The sequence below is a fragment of the Suricata suricatta genome, chromosome 5 (genome assembly GCF_006229205.1).
Source record: "Suricata suricatta isolate VVHF042 chromosome 5, meerkat_22Aug2017_6uvM2_HiC, whole genome shotgun sequence".
Classification (NCBI taxonomy): Eukaryota; Metazoa; Chordata; class Mammalia; order Carnivora; family Herpestidae; genus Suricata; species Suricata suricatta.
The window spans coordinates 9,163,723-9,183,661 of NC_043704.1; the positions used below are offsets into that span (position 1 = coordinate 9,163,723).

The 19,939-nt window shown below is 45.2% G+C and overlaps 1 protein-coding gene across 1 annotated transcript in view; it reads left to right on the top strand.

Annotated features, from left to right (window-relative positions):
* Positions 1–19,939, top strand: part of KCNJ6 (potassium voltage-gated channel subfamily J member 6) — a 265,669-nt gene that overhangs the window by 186,199 nt on the left and 59,531 nt on the right. Inside the window, exon 3 of the mRNA XM_029938960.1 lies at positions 12,881–13,801. Within this exon, the coding sequence (XP_029794820.1) occupies positions 12,881–13,801 (921 nt within the window). The remainder of the gene's footprint in view (positions 1–12,880; positions 13,802–19,939) is intronic.

A 19,939-nucleotide genomic window follows, 5' to 3' on the forward strand; every position in this document is an offset into this window, starting at 1 on the left:
GTTGAACCATGTAGGAATGAGTAAGGTGGGAAAATCCCACCCCATCCTAGGGCTGCAGCATTTTAGAACTGCTCATCTTCTCTCATTTAGAAAATATGGATGCTTTTCTTTTTTTAACATAATTGACTTTTTTATTATGGTAAAATATGCAAAACATACAATTTACCATTCTACCCATTTTTTTATTTTTTAGTTGTGTATTTATTTTTGAGAGAGAGAATGAGCAGGGAGGGGCATGGAAAGAGGAAAAGAATCCTAAGTGGGGTCTGTGATGTCAGTGCAGAGCCTGATGCGGGGCTCGATCCTACAACTGTGAGATGATGACCTGAGATGAAATCAAGTCAGATATTTAACCAACTGAGCCACCCAGATGCTTCTACCATTTTAACCATTTTTTAAAATATAATTTATTGTCAAGTTGGCTAACATACAGGGTATACAGGGCACTCTGTATGGTTTTGGGGGTAGATTCCCTATGATTCATGGCTTACCGTACAACACCCAGTGCTCATCCCAACAAGTGCCCTCTTCTGTGCCCATCACCCATTTTCCCTTCTCCCCACCCCCCACCAACCCTCAGTTTGTTCTCTGTATTTAAGAGTCTCTTATGGTTTGGCTCTCTCCCTCTCTGTTTGTAACTAATTTTTCCCTTCCCCTTCCCCCTGGTCTTCTGTTAAGTTTCTCAAGTTCCACGTGTGAGTGATAACATATGATATCTGTCTTTCTCTGACTTTTTTTTTTTCACTTAGCATCACACCATCCAGTTCCATCCACGTTGCTGCAAATGGCAGGATTTCATTCTTTGTCATTGCCAAGTAGTATTCCATTGTATATATAAATCACATCTTCTTTATCCATTCATCAGTTGATGGACATAACCATTTTTAAGTGTATGGTTCCATGGCATTGAGTACATTCACATTGTTGTGGGAGCATCTTCTAAAACCAAAGCATATGCAACACTAACTCCCATCCCCCTCACCCAGTACCCAGTACCTACCACTCTACTTTCTGTCTCAATGGCTCTGACTACTCTGGGGACGTTATGTAAGTGGAATCATACAGTATCTGTCCCTTTGCGTCTGGCTCATTGCACTCGGCATAATGTCTTCAAACCTCATCATTATGTAGTAGCAGGTGTCAGAGTTTCCTTCCTTTCTAAGGCTGAATAGAATGTATATACCACATTTGGCCTATCCATTTATTTTGGGGGAAACAAGTTGCTCCCACCTTTTGGATATTGTGAAAAATGCTGCTGTAAACAACAGTGTACAAACACCCATTTACATATGTTTTTCCTGACCACTAAGCATGGGGAAAGTTTGGCCTGATCTTCGATTCTGCGGATTTCAGTTATTGGCATTGCTAGATGGAGTTTAATTCAATGGGTCTCCTGGAGTACGGTTTTCTTGATGTCTACACTGGAAAATGAGCCAAACTGAAGCCTCTTCACCACACAAAATCTGAGATGTCTTCGCCATCCCCTTCCCATCTTCCCTCCTGTCCTTACCATCATTACCTCTCTTGGAGGCAGTTTTGCCCCTTTCTCTGTATTTTCCCAGCCCTCCATCTACAGCACCTTGAACTGACCTCCGTTCCATCAAAAACCCCACTCTGTCACTGCCCCCAGCCTCCTGGGGGCAACGTCTCCACTCTGGCTTCTCCTCAGCACATAGACACCAAACACACATGCATACAAGGTCCCCATTTCATCTTCTCCCTCCAGTTCTCGGACTTTAAACACACTCTTTATACTTCTGTTTTCTCACCCCCTTCCTGACCGGTCACTTCTCAAATGACTGTAATCTGACGTTAGACCCCGTCATCAGATGGCATAATCCCCCATCAGCTGGATGAGTTATATTAGTTTCTTGTGGTGGCCACACAAGTCAGTACAACATGAGTGGCTTAAAACAACAGAAATCTACTCTTTCACCCTGTCCTGGAGGTGAGAGTCCAAAATGTTGGTGTCCGCAGGGCCACGCTCCCTCCAAAAACTCTAGAGCAGAATCCCTCCTTGCCTCTCTCAGCCTCTGATGACTGTAGCACCATCACCTAAATCCCTGCCTCTGCCACTCTGAGGCCTTCTCTGTTTCTCCGTGTGTCCTTTTCTTTCTCTTATGGGGATGCTCTAATTGGATTTGGCACCCATTCTAATCCAGTATGATCTGATCTTAATCCTTACTTTAATTATATCTGCAAAGACCTTACTTGCAAATAAAATCACATTCTGAGGTTTGGGATAGACATGAATTGGTGGTGGGGACATGATTCAGTCCACTGCACTAGTAAACCCCAATCACCACGCCCAGTGGACATTGCTCAGTAGCTTTGGGCAACATTTGCTTGTTATTCAAAACTGAAAGAACTTGATGTTTCCTACTGATAATTTAGATGTTAAGAGCATATTAAGGGAAAATTTAAATATAGAAACATTAAAAGAAAGCAAAAACACCCACAAACGTACAACTCAGAGATTGATCAAATTAGTATTTTGGATTACATTCATCACACATATACACACATTAATGCAAGATGGCATTATATGCAAAGGACTGTGATTTTCTTATTCGGCTTTTTCGCTTAACACTGTCATGGACAGCCTGCCAGGTCAATAAACACAGGAGACCCGTTCATTCAGTAAATAGGTGCTGGCATTTCCCATAAGCCAGGCACTTTTTCCAGGGCCTGAAATCCATCAGTGAATAAAACACACAGAGATCTCTGCTGTCAGAGAGCTTACCTTCTGACCAGGGGCCAACAGACAATAATATGGGGCACCTGGGTGGCTCAGTCGGCCGATCAGATCACACTGACTCTTGATTTCAGCTCAAGTCATAACCTCACAGTGGTAAGATCAAGCCCCACGCAGGTCTCCATGCTGAGCATGGAGCCTGCTTGAGATTCTATCTCCCTCTCTCTCTCTCTGCCTCACCTCTGCTGACTCTTTCTCTCAAAATAAATAAACTTAAAAAAAAGTTTACATAATAACTAACCTCTTGGATGACAAGAGTGAAAAGTACTATAGGCAAAGCAAACAGCACGAGAAAAAGTGACATGAGTTCTGGGGCAGCAACAATTGTAATTTTAAAAATAAGGGGGGGAGGGGCGTAAATTTAAGCTTCAGTAAGAAAGTGATCTTGACACAAAGAATCGAAGACCCTGAAATATTGAAAAGTCATTTTTAATGGCCGCGTGGTATTCCGTTGACTGTATCTGCAACAATACGTTCAACCAGGGCTTGATGACGGACATTTAGGTTGTCTCTAATTTTTCACTATTATGAGAGAGGCTGCAATATACAATATCTTTGTATAAGTTATGGATGTTTGCAACATCGCTTTCTTAGAAGAATGTCTAGGCCCTGAATGGCTGATCCAAGGCATCTAATCACTCCCAAATTATGAGACCTTCTGTCCCTGCCCTCCAGAAAGACCTTTCCGGTTACTCTGCCCATAAAGTATATGCGTTTGAGATTCCTCTGCATCTCCCGACACACACACACTCCACATACATTTGTCATTCAGTTCTAATCGTGCCAACTCCAGGGTTAAAAAAGCGTTATTGTATTTGCATTGCTTTTACTTGGTTGAACAGTCTTTCCATATGCTTTTTAGCTGTGTGTATTTCTTCTCCTATAAACTCCTTATTCATTTCCTATGATCATTTTTTTCTACGGAGGTATTTATTGCTTTTGTAAATTGGGAATATGTATGTTATGTGTTGCAAATATTTTTCCTGGTTTGTCTTCTTACATTTTTAACAAACACTTAAAATTTTTATACTGACAAAAATACCAGTCTTTGAAAATAGTTTCTGGATTCCTCTCATGGTTAGAAAGGCTTTCTCAACTCTTAACAATTATAAAAATATATCTTCTACGCCTTCTGTAGGGCTTTTTTTTCTTGGCATTTAAATCCTTAATCCACTTGGAATTTATTCTGATATAAAAAATAAGGAAGGGACTCATCACTTTTCTTCCAAGTGGGCATGCACTTGTCCCCACAGTGTGTGCTGAGTCATGTCCCCTTTGTCTGTCCCCTGGACTAGAGTCCCACGTGGCTTCCTGCCTTGCCCTCTCCTCCTGCCCCCTCACACCACTTGTCTCTTTCTCTGGCTCTGCCTCTACTTCTGATTTCCTAACGTAATTGTTTTCCAGGGTCCTCTCTTCTATAACTCTGTGCAATGTCCCCACAGAACCGTCATCTGTACCCACAATGTCAGCTCCCTCTGCTATGCTCTGATGGCCTTCCCAACCCACAGCCCAGTCCAGGTCACTGCTCAGCTTAGCCCCCCACACCTGATTGCCCACAGACACTCAATGGAACCAGCCCAAACTGGCATCATCCTCTGGCCTCAGGCTTCCCGGACCGTCCTGCCATCCCCCGGGAGGTCTCCTGCCCACACCCCTCTGCAGTTGCTCATCTCCACATTATGATAATTCTGCTTATTATTCAATCCTAAATCCACTGCCACCTCTTCATCCTCATGACTGCTCCCTTAATCCAGCACCTAGCTGCTGCTTCTTGCTGGCGCTCTGTCTCCAAAATTCAGCAAATCCCGCCTGCGGCCTCTTTTTGTGCTGCCCATGAGCCAAGATTAGTTTTACATTTTTCAAAGGCTATAAGAAGTGTGTAAGAAACAAAGAAGAATATGCAAAAGACACCTAGGTTGTCTACAAAGACTAAAATATTTACTATTGGCCCTTTGCAGAAAAAGTTTGCCAACACTTGCCTCTAATCTATACTCCATGTGACTACCCTCCAGAAGGATCTTTCTAAAATAAAGCATTCAATCACATCACTCCTCACTTTAAGACCAATCTCCATAGCTCAGTATAGAGGCCTTCGGGGTCCAGCCTGGCTCTCATCCACTGCTCTCTGAGCTCCTTCCGTCCCTCGCACACACGTGCTCTATTCCAGAATCTCCATTATTCCCAAACAGAGCTGCTTCACACCTTCAAGACTTTCACACGTGCTGTCTCTGCTTTTCAAGTGCCGCACCATTCCAGCTTTTGTCTCTCAAGAAGCAAGCACACAGGACACCTTGGTGGCTCAGTCGGTTAAACCTCCAACTTTGGCACAGGTCATGATCTCACAGTCCATGGGTTCCAGCCCCACATCGGGCTCTGTGCTGACAGCTAGCTCAGAGCCTGGAGCCTGCTTTAGATTCTGTGTCTCCCTGTCTCTTTGCCTCTCCCCCTCTCATGCTCTGTCTCAAAAATAAATAAAACATTAAAAAAAATTTAAACATGTAAAAAATAAAAAGAAGCAAGCACACATTCATCCCTTCCTTGTACAACTGCATCCTGTGCTCTGCCCAAGACAGATTAAGGTTTGAGCTTGCTGCTGTCTTCCAGTGCCCCTTTCCCTTGTCTCCATTTTCACATCATATTTTAACGTGTTACTTGCTTCTGACCAGAGACACTCCTGTCCAGCGAGGTCTTTGTAGACTCCGCAGTAGTCCTCACGAGGCAAGATGCCTTGCGTTTTAAATTGCCTCCTCTAGGTGACAGTGCTAAAGCAAATATGCCACGTTTTCTTGATTCAGGGGAGAAAACAAGAAAGTTGAGTGAAAGAAAAATGAGCCCCATCTGACAGACCCTCTAGGGACTCTCAATAACACAAGAACTATTTGAGTCAGTCTTTCTTTTAAATTGTAGTAAAATATATGAAACATAAAATTAGCACTGCAGATACACACAATGTTGGGACACCATAGCCACCATCCATTTCCAGAATTTTTGTTATCATCACAAAGAACTCCCCATTCCTCTCTCCTCCTAGCCCCTGATAACCTCTGTTGTATTCTTTGTCTCCATGCATTTGTCCAGCCAAGATGCTTCACGGCAGTGAAATCATACACTATTTGTTCTCTCATACTTGACCTATTTCACCTCAGGTTATGTTTTCAAAGTTCACTCGTGTCGTAGCATATGTCAGAATTTTATTCCTTTTCAAGACTGACTAATCTTCCACTGGGTGGCCGGACCACATGTTGTTTATGCCTTCATCCAATGCTGGACATTGAGGTAGTTTCCCCTTTTAGCTGTTGTGAATAGCACTGCTATACACATTGGGGTGCAAGTTTCTGTTGGAGTCCCTGCTCTCAGTTCTTTCTGGTTTATACCTAGAAGTGGGGGGGGGGGTCACATGGTAATTCTATGTTTATTTTTTAAGGAACTTCTATACTATTTTCCACAGCAGATGCACCATTTTACATTCCCTCCAGCAAAGCACCGAAGTTTCATTTCTCCACATCTTCTCCAACAATTGTTGTTTTCCCTTTTTTTCTTAACAGTCATCCTAATGGGTGTGAGGCGATAGTGTGGTTTTGATTTGTATTTCCCTAACAGTCAGCGACCTATTCGTGTTGAACATCTGCTCATGCGCTTGTTAAGCCATCGGTGCGTCTTTGGGAAAATGCCTGTTCTAGTCCTTTGCCCATCTCTGAATTGGGCTGTTTTCTGTTGTCGAGCTGTAGGAATTCTTTATATATTTTGAACATTAGTCCCTTATCTAATATATCCTTTGCAAACATTATCTTCTATTCTGTACATCATCTTTCCATCAAATAGGTCATTTCTTTTTAGCTTTTAGTAAAATTTCAGTTAACATACAGTGTAGTATTAGTTTCATGCGTACAACATAGTGATTCAACACTTCCACACATCGCCCAGTGCTCCTCACAACTGTGCACACCGTAATCACGACTGCTTATTTTTCCCATCCCCTCACCTCCCTCCCCCTTGGAAGTCATCAGTTTCTCTATAGATAAGAGCCTGTTTCTTGGTTTTTCCCTTTCTTTCTCTCTTTTCCTCCCTTTTGCTCGTTTGTTTTGTTTCTTAAGTTCCACATATGAGTGAAACTTGGTATTTGCCTTTCTCTGACTCATTTCACTTAGCATAATACTCACTAGTTCCATCCATACTGTTGCAAATGGCAAGCGTTCACTGTTCTTGATGGGTGAGTAGTATTCCACTGTGTATATGTACCACATCTTCTTGATTCATTCATTAGTCAATGGGCACCAGCAGGAGGTAATTTTTAATGAGGAAGCAACCATGATTCTGTGCCACTTAAGGATCCTCCTGAACAAGTGACACTGAATGAAAACCACCAAGAGGATCACATATGTTCTTTTTCTCTTGCATCTCATTATAACAGCCACCTAGGTCTTCGGGCCTTGTGGAGACCGCTGGCCAACCCCAGGGACAGCTGAGTAGCTTGGTCCCATGGTTCCTGCCCCTCCTGTCCCCTAGCATTCTGTATTCCCACTGCTGCTGTCCCAACAGTGGGAGTTTCGTTACAATTTTCTCAGATTCTTTAAATCAGACACCAGCAGGGTCTCAACGCTATCTTTGAAAAATTCCTTTTTTCTCTTTGATTCTAAAAGTAATATAAACTCATTCTAGAAAACTTGCAAAAACCAGGATATTTAAAAGAAAAATTTAATGCACCCATAAGCCACCCACTCCGAATTACCTATTCACATCTGTGCACCTTGCCTTCCAACTTTTGATTTTTGCACATGTGTTGGAGATCTCTCCTGTTTTTATTGTCAGGTTTTTCCAAAAGCATTAAATATTCCTTAAGTCCTTTTTCAACATTCCCCTTGGTGGTGGAAGCAAAACCCACAGAATTCACACATAGTTTGAAAGGAACGATTTCCCATCAAGAGAATATTTAAACCTGCCATGGCTCCCGGGAGCCCCTCCCTGGAGGAGTCCAGCTCCCAAAGCCCTCCATGATTCCCGCGATTCAGGGACCAGGCCCCTCCCAGCTTGGGGCTCTGTCACTTGTCATTGTTGCTTTCAGGCTAAATTTCAACTTTAGGCTGTTTTGCATGTTAGCTTGTTTTTATGCCAATTGATCACCTTTTGAAAAAAGAGAGGGGGAAAAGAAACACACAAGACAGGGATAAAATACACATAAACACACACACACACACACACACACACACACACACACACAAAGGAACAACTACTGGCTTTGTCACACAGACCCACATTTACTCTAAACAATTCTTCCAGTAAATCATCAGGATGCTGGGTGCGGCTGCTGCGTCCTCTCGCACCCGGTACAGGTGCCGAGAGTTCCTCTACGTTCTTTCTGGTCAAATCACCAGCACAGAGAGGCGTGTGTGGTAGCGGGTCTGAGCACTTGGCCGATGCGCATGCGCGGGGGGGGGGGGGGGGGGGGGGGGGGGGAGGCCTCCCGGCCAGTTTCTGAGCAGTGAAACCGGGCCAGAAGTTAGCATCCCTGGCTGTGCAGGACCCCTGGGGACAAATGTCAGCTTTCCCACGTGCAGCTGCTGCAGGGCTTAAAATGCTCCTGCGAATGCAGTTCAGGTCTCCCCTCAAATCCACACCTGGGGATTCAGGCAAGAAAGGAACCGTGAAGAGCCATCGTTAACATTCCCTTCTGTATTTCCCCTGCTTACGTTTGCATTTCCACCGAGAGGGCTGATCCTTGCTCATGGCTCAGACCTGGGATGCTGCTCTCCCAGGTCCGGGGTTCCCCCGCGACTGCTCTGGATCCAGCCTGGAGGCCAGACGCCCCCTCCCCTTCTGCACACTCGACACACCCTTCCTCATTGGTCCTTCCTGCCCCTTGGGACTCCTGCTCCAGTACCTTCAGTGCCCCAAGCCCTCCCACATCACTGGGGTTTTGGGTTCTCTCACCCCTGTGCCTGCCCCCAGCAGCCCGTTAATCAGGAGGCTCATCCTTTCCCTCCTACTGCCCGAGGCACCCTCCTCCTCTCCCCTCCCTGGCCCTCTGGCCGGGCCTGAGAATTAGGCAGACACTTTGGCTCCTGGGTGGCTCCGCTGGTTAAGCACCCAGTCCGCTTCGGCTCAGGTGATGATCCCAGGATCGTGTGTGATCAAGCCCGGTGTCAGGGTCTGAGCTGAGTGTGAAGCCTGCTTTAAGAGTCTCCCTCCTTCTCTCTCTGCCTCTCTCCTCTGCTCGCACATGTGCACTCTCTCACTCTCTCAAGAAAAAAAAAAAAAGAGGGGCACCTGGATGGCTCAGTTGGTTGAGCAACCGACTTCGGCTCAAGTCATGATCCCACGGTTCGTGGGTTCGGGCCCTGAGTCAGTCTCTGTGCTGACAGCTCACAGCCTGGAGCCTGCTTCGGATTCTGTGTCTCCCTCTCTCTCTCTGCCCCTCCCCTATTCGTGCTCTGTCTCTCTCTGTCTCTCAATAATAAGGAAATGTGGGGGGGGAAATTTAAAAACAAAGAAAGAGGAAGAATCAAGCCAGCACAGAATCACAGGAGAAAAGAACAACGCATGCACACGGAGCCTCACAAGGGTGCAGACGGAAGGAGTGGCCAGAGCGGAGGGCCTTCGTACCGTTCAAAGAAACCACCAGTGTGTGAAGCACAGTCAAGACACGGGGCTGGGTAGGAAATGGTATAGAGGCGACTAGGACAATGTGGGTTCACTCAACAAAGGTTGTCGACACGGCCTTCCCAGCCCCCAGTTCTCTGTCTCCCGTCCTCTTGGCACAGAGAGAGCACCTCTCCCAGGAGAGACTCATCTCCCGCCTTCAGGAGGACGGGAGGGTCAGAGTGTCCTCCTTTCGCTGGCTGCTTCATAAGTACCTTCCACTCAAAATAATCAGTATGCCAGAGTGGCATGTTTTGGGGGTGACCTGCCCTGAACCCCTTCCCCATCTTCCCGTGGATGCACCTTGCCTGCCTGCACTGTCTCGCCACTGGGCACCTTAAAGGCCACCTTCCCTTTTCACCTCCCCCCAGGGGGTTTGGCTGTCTTTGTTTGATCACGTTTTTATTTGTTTTAAAAGGCTCTTGGGACACGTGGGTGGCTTAGCCAGTTAAGCATCCGGTTTGAGCTCAGGTCATGATTTCATGGTTCTTGAGTTTGAGCCCCAAGTCGGGCTCCGTGCTGACAGCTCAGAGCCTGGAGCCTCCTTCGGATTCTGGGTCTCCCTCTCTCTCTCTCTCTCTGCCCCTCCCCCATTCACATGCACGTAGTCTCTCTTTCTCTCTCACTCTCTCTCTGTCTCCCTCTCTCAAAAATAAGTAAATATTTTTAAAAATTTAAAAAGCTCTTAGGTGGCATATGCATTTGCATTTTCACCAACCCCAAGCCCAACTAACCACATACCAGTTCACTGTAGACACTTAGACTCAAACATTCCATCCTGACTTCCTCCCTCCCTGCTCCTTCCCACATCAGCCACCCCACCCCTCTCCTGACACTTCTTTCTGCTTCTCGATGTCAGTCATGCAGCCCTTAAAATGAGACATAAGACTGTATTTGATAATAGACACAAAAATACATAATGGCTCAAACCTTTTTTTCTTGTTTCTAGTCAGATGGCAGCTTTTGCCACGAACCCAAGGCCCTCCACCACTTTCTACTCCACCATCTTCCATAGAAGGGGCAGGGGCAGAGGAGAGGGCACATCCCCTTCCTATTTGAGGCCTTGACCCGGAAGGACCCGCTCCAGACCTGCCAGGGCTCTGCACTGGCTCACCTCTCAATGCAAAGGAGACTGGGAGATGTGGTCCGGTCCTGAGCTAGAAAAAGAAGAAAACAAACAAAGAATGTGGAGGATAGACCAGCAGGCTCCCAGGAGCACTTGTCTCGTTAACTTTTCAGACAGGTTCCTCCAGGCCAGGATGGATGCCTGGATTTGAAGGTATAACCCAACCAGAAAAAGCAGAAAAGCCCCTTCAAGTCGGGGGCCCAAGGAGGAGGGTTGTACACTGCCTCTGTGATGTTTGAAAGTATGAAATATCACCGAAGACTCTTAAGAGTCAGCTAATCTGACAAACTCTCTTCTTGGGGGTGGAAGGACTGAAGGACTTGGAGACACAGGGCTCAGGGTGGCTCTGGCAGTCGGAGGGTTAACCCCCAGGGTCAAGGCAGAACCCTACCCCAGGTGCAGTCAGGCACTTGCATCCTGCAGACAAAGCCTCCCCAGCCCAGTGGGTTTGAGCCCTGGGTTTATCCCCCGTCAAGTCATATTGAGAGTCTCCCAATCAGGGCAAAATCAGCAGCGAGAGCTCAGGCGAGACCTCTCCAAGTCACAGACACCTTGCCTGGTAGGGGTGCTGGCAGCGAGCACAGACTGGGCCTTGGCTTCCATCCCGATGCCCCGCCCCACCTCCCACCCTCCCTCCCGTCCCGACCTCAGTGGCTTCCCTTTGACGCCTGTCCTGGTTTCTCTGTTCCAAGAAGAAAAAGAACAAGCAAAGTTTCTCTTTTACGAATGAAGGCTGTTGAGGGCAGTGATCTAAAAGTCAAAGTTGTCAAACCAAACAGCAGGCTTTGCAGACCAGATGCTGTGTCTTCCTTGGGCTGAAATATAAAAACGGATCTATGGGATTGATTTTTAAGGAAACTAACCAACCGTGACCAAGGTTAATCCATAAGTGAAGTCAGTACCACTCACATCCACTATCCTAAAGCTATGCTCTTATTCAGATAAATGTTTTCTCAACCAACTGTGTTTCTCCTTTAACCCAGGGGGAAACGTAGTTGCCGCAGAGAAAAGCCACGGCAGACACAGAGACACCAAAGGAAAGCCTGGGGAAAGAAACTGCTTATAAAACTTTTAGAAAGCCTTAAAATTATTGGCTGAAAAAGTCATTTCATCCACAGGTTGATGTGTTTAGTAGCAGCATCATTTCCAAACTTCCCTTTGTGCTCAGATTCTGGAAGAGTTTTCCTAATGCACTGTTAACCAACCACTATACCAATGCATGAGTCATGATGGCCGTCAGAAAGGAAATAACCACGAGCCAAAACTGCAGATGTTACATGTTGAGGCAGAAACCAAATTAAACGTGTAACACATAGAAAGAGAGAGAACATTTCCCCGCACCTTTTTTTAACCTTGGCATCAAATCAACCATCAGAATATAATGCACGCATCCTTACCAACCGAAACCAGAATTTTCATTTTTCAGCTCAGAAACTCGAGTAACAATTTAGAGAGTTCACTCAAAATTCTGGCCCTAAATGGAAGGAGGGTACTAGCAAAGTGCTGGCAAGTGCATAACACATACATCGTTTCGTTTAACTTTACAATGACCCTATAAATTGTGTATCATGATCACCATTTTGTAAAGGTGGCAACTCAGGCTCCATGAAATCTGGCTAGTGCTTTGGTCTACTCAGGCTGTCCTAACAGAAGATCGGAGTTCGGGGTGGGGCTGGAGGTTTAAGATCAAGACGCTGGCAGTATTCGCTTCTGGCCACTTTGCATGAGTTGGAAGACCTCTCTTCTTGGCTTGCAAATGGCCGCCTTCTCGTTGTGTCTTCACGTGTCCTTTCCTCTGTGTGCACACCCCTGGGGTCTTTTCCTCTTCTTATAAGGACACTAGTCCTATCAGGGTGCCTCTCTGATGACCTCATTTAATGTTAGTTATCTCCTTAAAGGCCCTATCTCCAACTACAGTCACAATGGGGGGTAGGTCTTCAATATGGATTTGAGGGAGGGGGGACAAAATTCAGCCCATTCAGACTGTCTGAATGCAAACATTTCTTTACCTAGCATGTGCTGGGTGCCATGTGACAGCCTCTTGGATAGAGTGGGAAGGCATCCCATGGAGGGACTGGCTCCCAAAACTTGCTGGTAGAGAGACCATTTCACAGCAGTAAGCTCTGTCCTGGTGGGAAGGGTGGGGAGGTACTTACACAAGCTAGATGACAGTGCACAGGAGTCCAAGTCAACTGAAGGCCTGTCCCGAGATGCCAAATAAAAATAGCTTTAACTATTCTGTTAATAGCTACAAAATTTGCTATTTGGTTTCATTACCATATACCATGCACAGTGTGGTTTCCATGACCCCCAAAGAACAAGCATTTCATTCAACTTTTCTTTTCTTTCCTCCAAACCACCAGCTAACGTCCTGGAGGGTGACTCCATGGATCAGGATGTTGAGAGCCCTGTGGCCATTCACCAGCCAAAGTTGCCTAAGCAGGCCAGGGATGACTTGCCAAGACACATCAGTCGAGATCGGACCAAAAGGAAAATCCAGAGGTACGTGCGGAAAGATGGAAAATGCAATGTCCATCATGGCAATGTGAGGGAGACCTATCGCTACCTGACCGACATCTTCACCACCTTAGTGGACCTCAAGTGGAGATTCAACCTGCTGATTTTCGTCATGGTTTACACAGTGACATGGCTCTTTTTTGGGATGATCTGGTGGCTAATCGCATACATCCGAGGAGACATGGACCACATAGAGGACCCCTCATGGACTCCCTGTGTCACCAACCTCAACGGGTTTGTCTCTGCTTTTTTATTCTCCATAGAGACAGAAACCACCATCGGTTATGGCTACCGGGTCATCACAGACAAGTGCCCAGAGGGAATTATTCTCCTCTTAATCCAATCTGTGCTGGGGTCCATTGTCAACGCATTCATGGTGGGATGCATGTTTGTAAAAATATCACAACCCAAGAAGAGGGCAGAGACCCTGGTCTTTTCCACCCATGCGGTGATCTCCATGCGGGATGGAAAACTGTGCCTGATGTTCCGAGTAGGGGATCTTAGAAATTCCCACATTGTAGAGGCCTCCATCCGAGCCAAGTTGATCAAATCCAAACAGACCTCAGAGGGTGAGTTCATCCCCTTGAACCAAACGGATATCAATGTAGGGTATTACACCGGGGATGACCGTCTGTTTCTGGTGTCACCGCTCATCATCAGCCATGAAATCAACCAACAGAGTCCTTTCTGGGAGATCTCCAAAGCCCAGCTGCCCAAAGAGGAACTAGAAATTGTGGTCATCTTAGAAGGAATGGTGGAGGCTACAGGTAAGACTTGTTTTCATGCTGGGGCGTCTGTGAGATCAATGCTCTTTGTAAGCTGGACCTCACTCATTTATGATGAAATGTGAAAAACTGAACCTCGTCACTATTGACTCCATCTCCTTGTTTCATGACATGGTATATCTGAGTGTCCTCTAACCTAGTGTAGCCACCAGTCTAACCATTCAGTTTTTTAAAAGCTTTTAGAAAATAAATGAATCAACACTCTTTTGAAAACACTGGTTACTATATTTTAAATGTCCAAATATTTCCTTACATTAAAATCTTATCTGCCGCTGAAGCACCTCTAAAGGGCTCTAAAACATGGCTGAATTTAAATACTTGTTATTTAATAGCAAGCCAAGAGGAAAAAGTTAAGCCTTTCAAAGGGAGGCTGACAAATTGCTTTAATAAAAATGCAGTTTCACCCCTTCTTTGGGAGTCATTTGCAAGACCCGGGGCACGGGCTCTTCTTTGATATCAAGTGAAAGCTGGGTGTCTTTCTGCATACTTTACCTGCTGAACCCCCAGCTGATGTAATTACTGCAGTAAATAATCCTAACAAGAAAGGGAAAAAATTGAAAATCCATTCATCACAATCCTATTGACCCTTCTACTGTTAATGGCCGATCATTGGTGTGTTCTGGGGAAAACAATCTGTTCTCAGAATGGTGAAATGGTCTGTTTTTGTTGAGGTCTTCACTCGTATCTGAATTTAACACGTGTTCTACATCCCAACAGCAAAGCAGGTGCTGCCTAGATTTATCGGTAACACTCCACAAAACAGAGCCAGACATTTCCTCCTTAAGCTAAGAATAGTGCCCCACAGGAAAAGTATAAACCGGAATCCAAACTCATTATTTTCTTCCTTGCTTTTCAGAGTTATCAATAGTAGCCTTAAAATCCTCTTTTGATATGCCAGCTGCCCTTCTGTGCTCTCAGGCATCCCTTGAAAGTTGTCAGTCCCATCTTTCTGCTTCCCTGTGCCCAACAGGCAAGGTTATAACCTCTAACTTCTTTCCGCGTGATGGAAACTTTTGCGGTCAGTTTTTTCGATGCAGCCAGCAATGAAAATGTGAGTAAAAGTCTTTGCATGGGCTCCGTGATGGGAGTGCGCTCCTTTCCATAGAACAAAAGGAACACGGACCTAATTCGAAAATGGCTTTAGAGAATGACAAAACAATTCACGCAAATACTCAGAGCTGCACATGTGAATGGGGTTATGTGTACCTTGAGCCTGACTTCCCCCAAGAGTACTCAGGAGGCAATGCTGCTTAGGGAGAGGAGGAAGAAGAAAGGGTGGAGGGCGGGGGAGGCCGGGAGGAACCAATCCAAACCAGGAGCTCAGTCATTTCCACAGAGACTTCCCCCACCTCAGCTGAGCACAGGGACTCTGTATCCCCCTAGTGGTGACCAATGCCATACAGCCACCGCAGCATAAACCGACCACTCGTGACGCAGTCCTTGTGTTAGATTTCTCACTATAACTCTCCCGGAAGGACATGAGGGAGGGGAGTGGACAAGCCTTATTGTTCCATCTTTGAGCTCAAGAAGCAAAAGCCACTGGAGATGTACCCTCTGGTTACTGGTGTTAATCAGAGCTTCAAATTGCAGGAGCTCAGCTTCGGGTTCCCTCAGATGGAAGCCCAATCTTGAGGAAAATAAATGAATCCGGAATAAGCAAATTATCTTTGTAATGTCCCTGAGCTGGAATTCTCCCTGGGGCAGACTCTGTGTATCCGAGGGCAGCTTGTGATGAGTGAGACTTTCTAAAGGGAGGAACAATGTTTTCTTGGTAATTAACAGTGATACTCACCTCTGAGCATTCAGCAGCCTTTCTTACTGCTTTCTTAGAGAAAACTTGGTAATTGCCAGCAAACAAAAATCAAAACACTTTACTGCCATTCCTGGGGAAAAGCAACTGCTCTTAATTTTTAAAAAAAGGTTTTCTAATTTCTGTTATGTGGAGGGAAGAATGTTCTAGAAAGTTCTGGGTTTGTCTGGAAGCTTGATATGTCTTGATCTTTTCCTGGTGGGATTCACAGAGGTCAATACTTCCAGCACATCTGATCTGTTAAGCTTCAGCGGGTTACATTTTCTTTGTGAATGAAAAGCACAAATGGAATTAATGGGTATTAACAGGCCCTTGAGGGATGGGAAGAATGCTTCAAGGAGTCAGACCCACAGGAAAAAAATAATAATAACACGTGTAAACCAAATGCACATCAAGGAAAACAAATTCACAAGGATCTAATTATTAGTTACAGGGCTAGATGGGAAGATAGGAGCCTTGACGAGATCGGGCGCGTTCAGGGTGGTATGGCCGTAGACAATAGGAGCCTTGAAAACAGCAAGCTGACCCCAAACGATTTCCACTTCATTCATCCCTTCTTTCAAAAACGTCTCAGTTGATCTTAAGCCACTATCAGTGAGCCCAATTAGCAGGCATCTTCCAAGGATGAGCCCCACACTGCAGCTTCACCACAGTGCTCTGTTCCTTTCATGCATGTTGTGGGTACACGGCTGATTCCACTATGGTATTTTCTGGAAATCTGAGTCTTGCTGCAGTAAGCCCAGTATCCACCAGGGTCTTTCGGTCTGCTGAGCGCCCGGGGCCAGCACGGGCCAGCTGGCGTTCTGTTGATGTGTTATATTCTCTCCTGCAGCAAGCCCTCTTTGCCCTGTCACTTAGAGTCACACTCCATTTTAGAAAATGAAAAGCTCCTTGAAGACAGGACGTGATCTTGCCCAATTTGATGCCCTGCAGGTCCTAGCTCAGGTCTTCCATAAGTCCTTTAGCCTCATAAAAGACAGACTCACACCTACAGCAGACAGACCCACATCCTTGGTGGAGGGCTTGCATCTGGTGGTCCAGCCCAGGGTCAGAGGGCTGTGCACGGTGACCTCTTGAGAACCTTTCAGTCATGTGATTCTATTTTTGAAAACGAATCAAACCCTGGAAAATTCTGACACCAGCCACCCAGACATCTGGGAACTGGCCGTGTCTCATCCTGCAAATATATTTTTAAAGGGGGCCCTTTATGTTCCTGACACATGGGCAATTTTGAGATAGTGATGTTTACAAAAGGGTTCACAGCTACGTAAATAAACATGCTCGCAGCTGTGACAAATGTGCTTTAAAATAGTAAAGCATTCATATAGACTGTTATTTATAGAGGGCAAATGGGCCTGGAGGCTAGATGACAGCCACACAGAGCTGGGCCTGTTGCCAGCTAGCTCCTCACTGTAGCCTTTCTGGTTGATGAACTTCCATATTTACCCCCGAACCATTATGCAACTCTGACAAGCAGTCCTTTGCAACACCTCAGCAAATGTGCCTGGTTAGCCGCGATGAATCCCCATTAAGCTTTTTTTTTTACACATTTTATTACAGAAATCATAAAACGTATACAAGAGTAGACCACAAAGGGTAATTAATTCTCACATACCCACCATTCCACTTCTAGAATTGTCAATTCACAGCCACTTGTTCCATCTAGGCCATCACTCCCTAAGCACCCTCGGCATCGGATCATTTTATCTACAAACCTTTCCCGTGTGTTTCTAAAAGGCAAGGACTCTCACACAGAACCAGAACACTGTCCTGGCCCCTAAAATACCTAAAATAGTGATTGGTTGCTTAAGATCCAATATTTAGGTCCTCCAACTTCTGTCCCACAAATGTCTTTTTTATTATTATTATTGTTTTCAAAGCTGCTTGTGTGAAGCAGGATCCAAACGAGGCTAGAACGCTGTGGCTGGCTGGGGTCTCATGAAAGCCTCTTCGTGTAAGAGGTCCACCTCCATGTCTGGGCGGTGTCTTTTCTTTCAAGCGTTTCTCAAAGAAGAGAACTTCTGAAAGATTTAAACGCTGCACAGAAAACTGGGAAAAGTGGAGGCTACAAGGAAGCCAACTCCGTGGAGATACATTGACACTGTACAGATGAAGAAACAGGGCTAACCGAGGAAGAGGGGGAGTGGGCGTCCTAAACCAGAGAAGGCAAACCTGAAGTAGGTGGCCGCAAACCAGAAGCAGAAAACAGGAAGTGGGGGAGGGGGAATCGGAAGTAGTTTGCATCCCTCGCCACAGGAAAACTCAGTTCCGTCTCTGGAATAATGTGCATGTGGTTTTCTCATAAACCACATACGAGATCACAGAATTTTTGAGTTGGAAGGGATCTTCACCAACTCTTATTTTACAGATGAGGAAATGGAGGCCTGACTAGTGACAGGGCTAAAGTCAAATAGCCACTGGCAGAGAAGAAACTTGAAACCCAAGATCGCTGATGTCATTCAGCCTCCCCATCCAGTGCTCTTTGCATAGTGAATGCTGCTGTTTCATGAGGATTCAAGAGAGAAGTGCGCCCCAAGAAAATGTGCAAGCAGGCTGCCTTCTCTTTTCTTTAAGGTTTCTCTGTTGGTCTCTATTGTTATCGGTTCGTTCTAAAACTCTTTATGCGTTCACATGAATTTTTAACAACCATATATTAAGATGAAATGTGCTGCAAAGAGTTCTGAAATCTAAGTTAAGTAAGCAATGTCTACACAAATACCCCTGGAAGAGTATGATGTTCCGTTAGAGCTGATTTCCAAATACCATTTTTCTTTGCTGTGATCAAAATGCCACTTCACTATAATAGAGGAGAGTATGAGATCACAGATTCTGAAAAGGTGGCGTTTCGCAGATAAGGTGGTTGAGTGTTAGCGTTACAGTACTCTTAAGCTATTTCTAGTAATGATATTTCATACCCATTACATCTTTCAAATCTCATTTTCTCCTTTTGATAAGTTACTGCTAATCCCTTCGGTGGCAAGTCATTATCTCAGGATTTACCATTTTTCTCTTAAGAGTTATAACCCTAGCTGCCTAACCCGGGGGAAGAATTAATTGATGTGATCTGAGATATTAAGGACTTGGGTGAAAACCTCTTGGTAAATCTGTATGAGGAGGAATACAAAAAATTTCAAGGACACACGAATTTATTTTTCCTAGGTAGAAATCTACCATTCATCAACATCAAGAAATCCAACTATATTTTCTTCCTTGAGCATTAGGTTCAAGTGATTTATTCAGGGCTTCCTTCCAAAATGTCTACCTCGATATATTATATCCCAGTTGTGTCATTGGCTGGATAAAAACTTGATAATTGCTCCCAAAATATGGTAAACTTTGTGTGATCTTCAGCAGTTTGGGGACACTGTGTTCTGGTTCATCACATGTCCTAACAATCTGAGGCTGGATGCAGTAGAGGGGCACACCGAGTTTTAAGCTTTTCCACAACCCCTCTACAAGCAAGAATACTGTAACTCTGTTAAGCAATACAACTTTGTTAAGTATTTCCCCTAATTTAGGAGGCATGTCTGGCCCCATAACCTAGTAGGCCAGACCATCAAAGTCCCATAGATTATTGTGATTGACAAAACACTGGACAATTATTAAGTTTTTCATTATTAAAACACCAGTACCATGTTTTGGCTATTGTTGACAGTGCTGCTATGAACATTGGGGTACATGTGCTCCTATGCATCAGCATTTCTGTATCTCTGAGGTAAATCCCCAGCAATGCTACTGCTGGGTCATAAGGGAGTTCTATGGATAGTTTTTTGAGGAACCTCCACACTGTTTTCCAGAGTGGCTGCACCAGTTTACATTCCCACTAGCAGTATAGGAGGGTGCCCATCTCTCCACACCCTCGCCAGCATCTATAGTCTCTTGATTTGTTCATTTTAGCCACTCTGACTGGTGTGAGGTGGTATCTCAGTGTGGTTTTGATTTGTGTATCCCTGCTGATGAGTGATGCTGAGCATCGTTTCATGTGCCTGTAGGCCATCTGGATGTCCTCTTTGGAGAAGTGTCTGTTCATGTCTTCTGCCCATTTTTTCACCCGGTTATTTGTTTTGTGGGTGTGAAGTTTGGTGAGTTCCTTGTATATTTTAGATACTAGCCCTTTATCTGATATGTCATTTGCAACTATCTTTTCCCATTCTGTCGGTTGCCTATTAGTTTTCTTGATTGTTTCCTTTGTAGTGCAGAAGCTTTTTATCTTGATGAAATCCCAAGAGTTCAGTTTTGCTTTCATTTCCCTTGCCTTTGGGGATATGTCGAGTAGGAGATTGCTGTGGTGGAGTTCTAGGAGGTTTTTT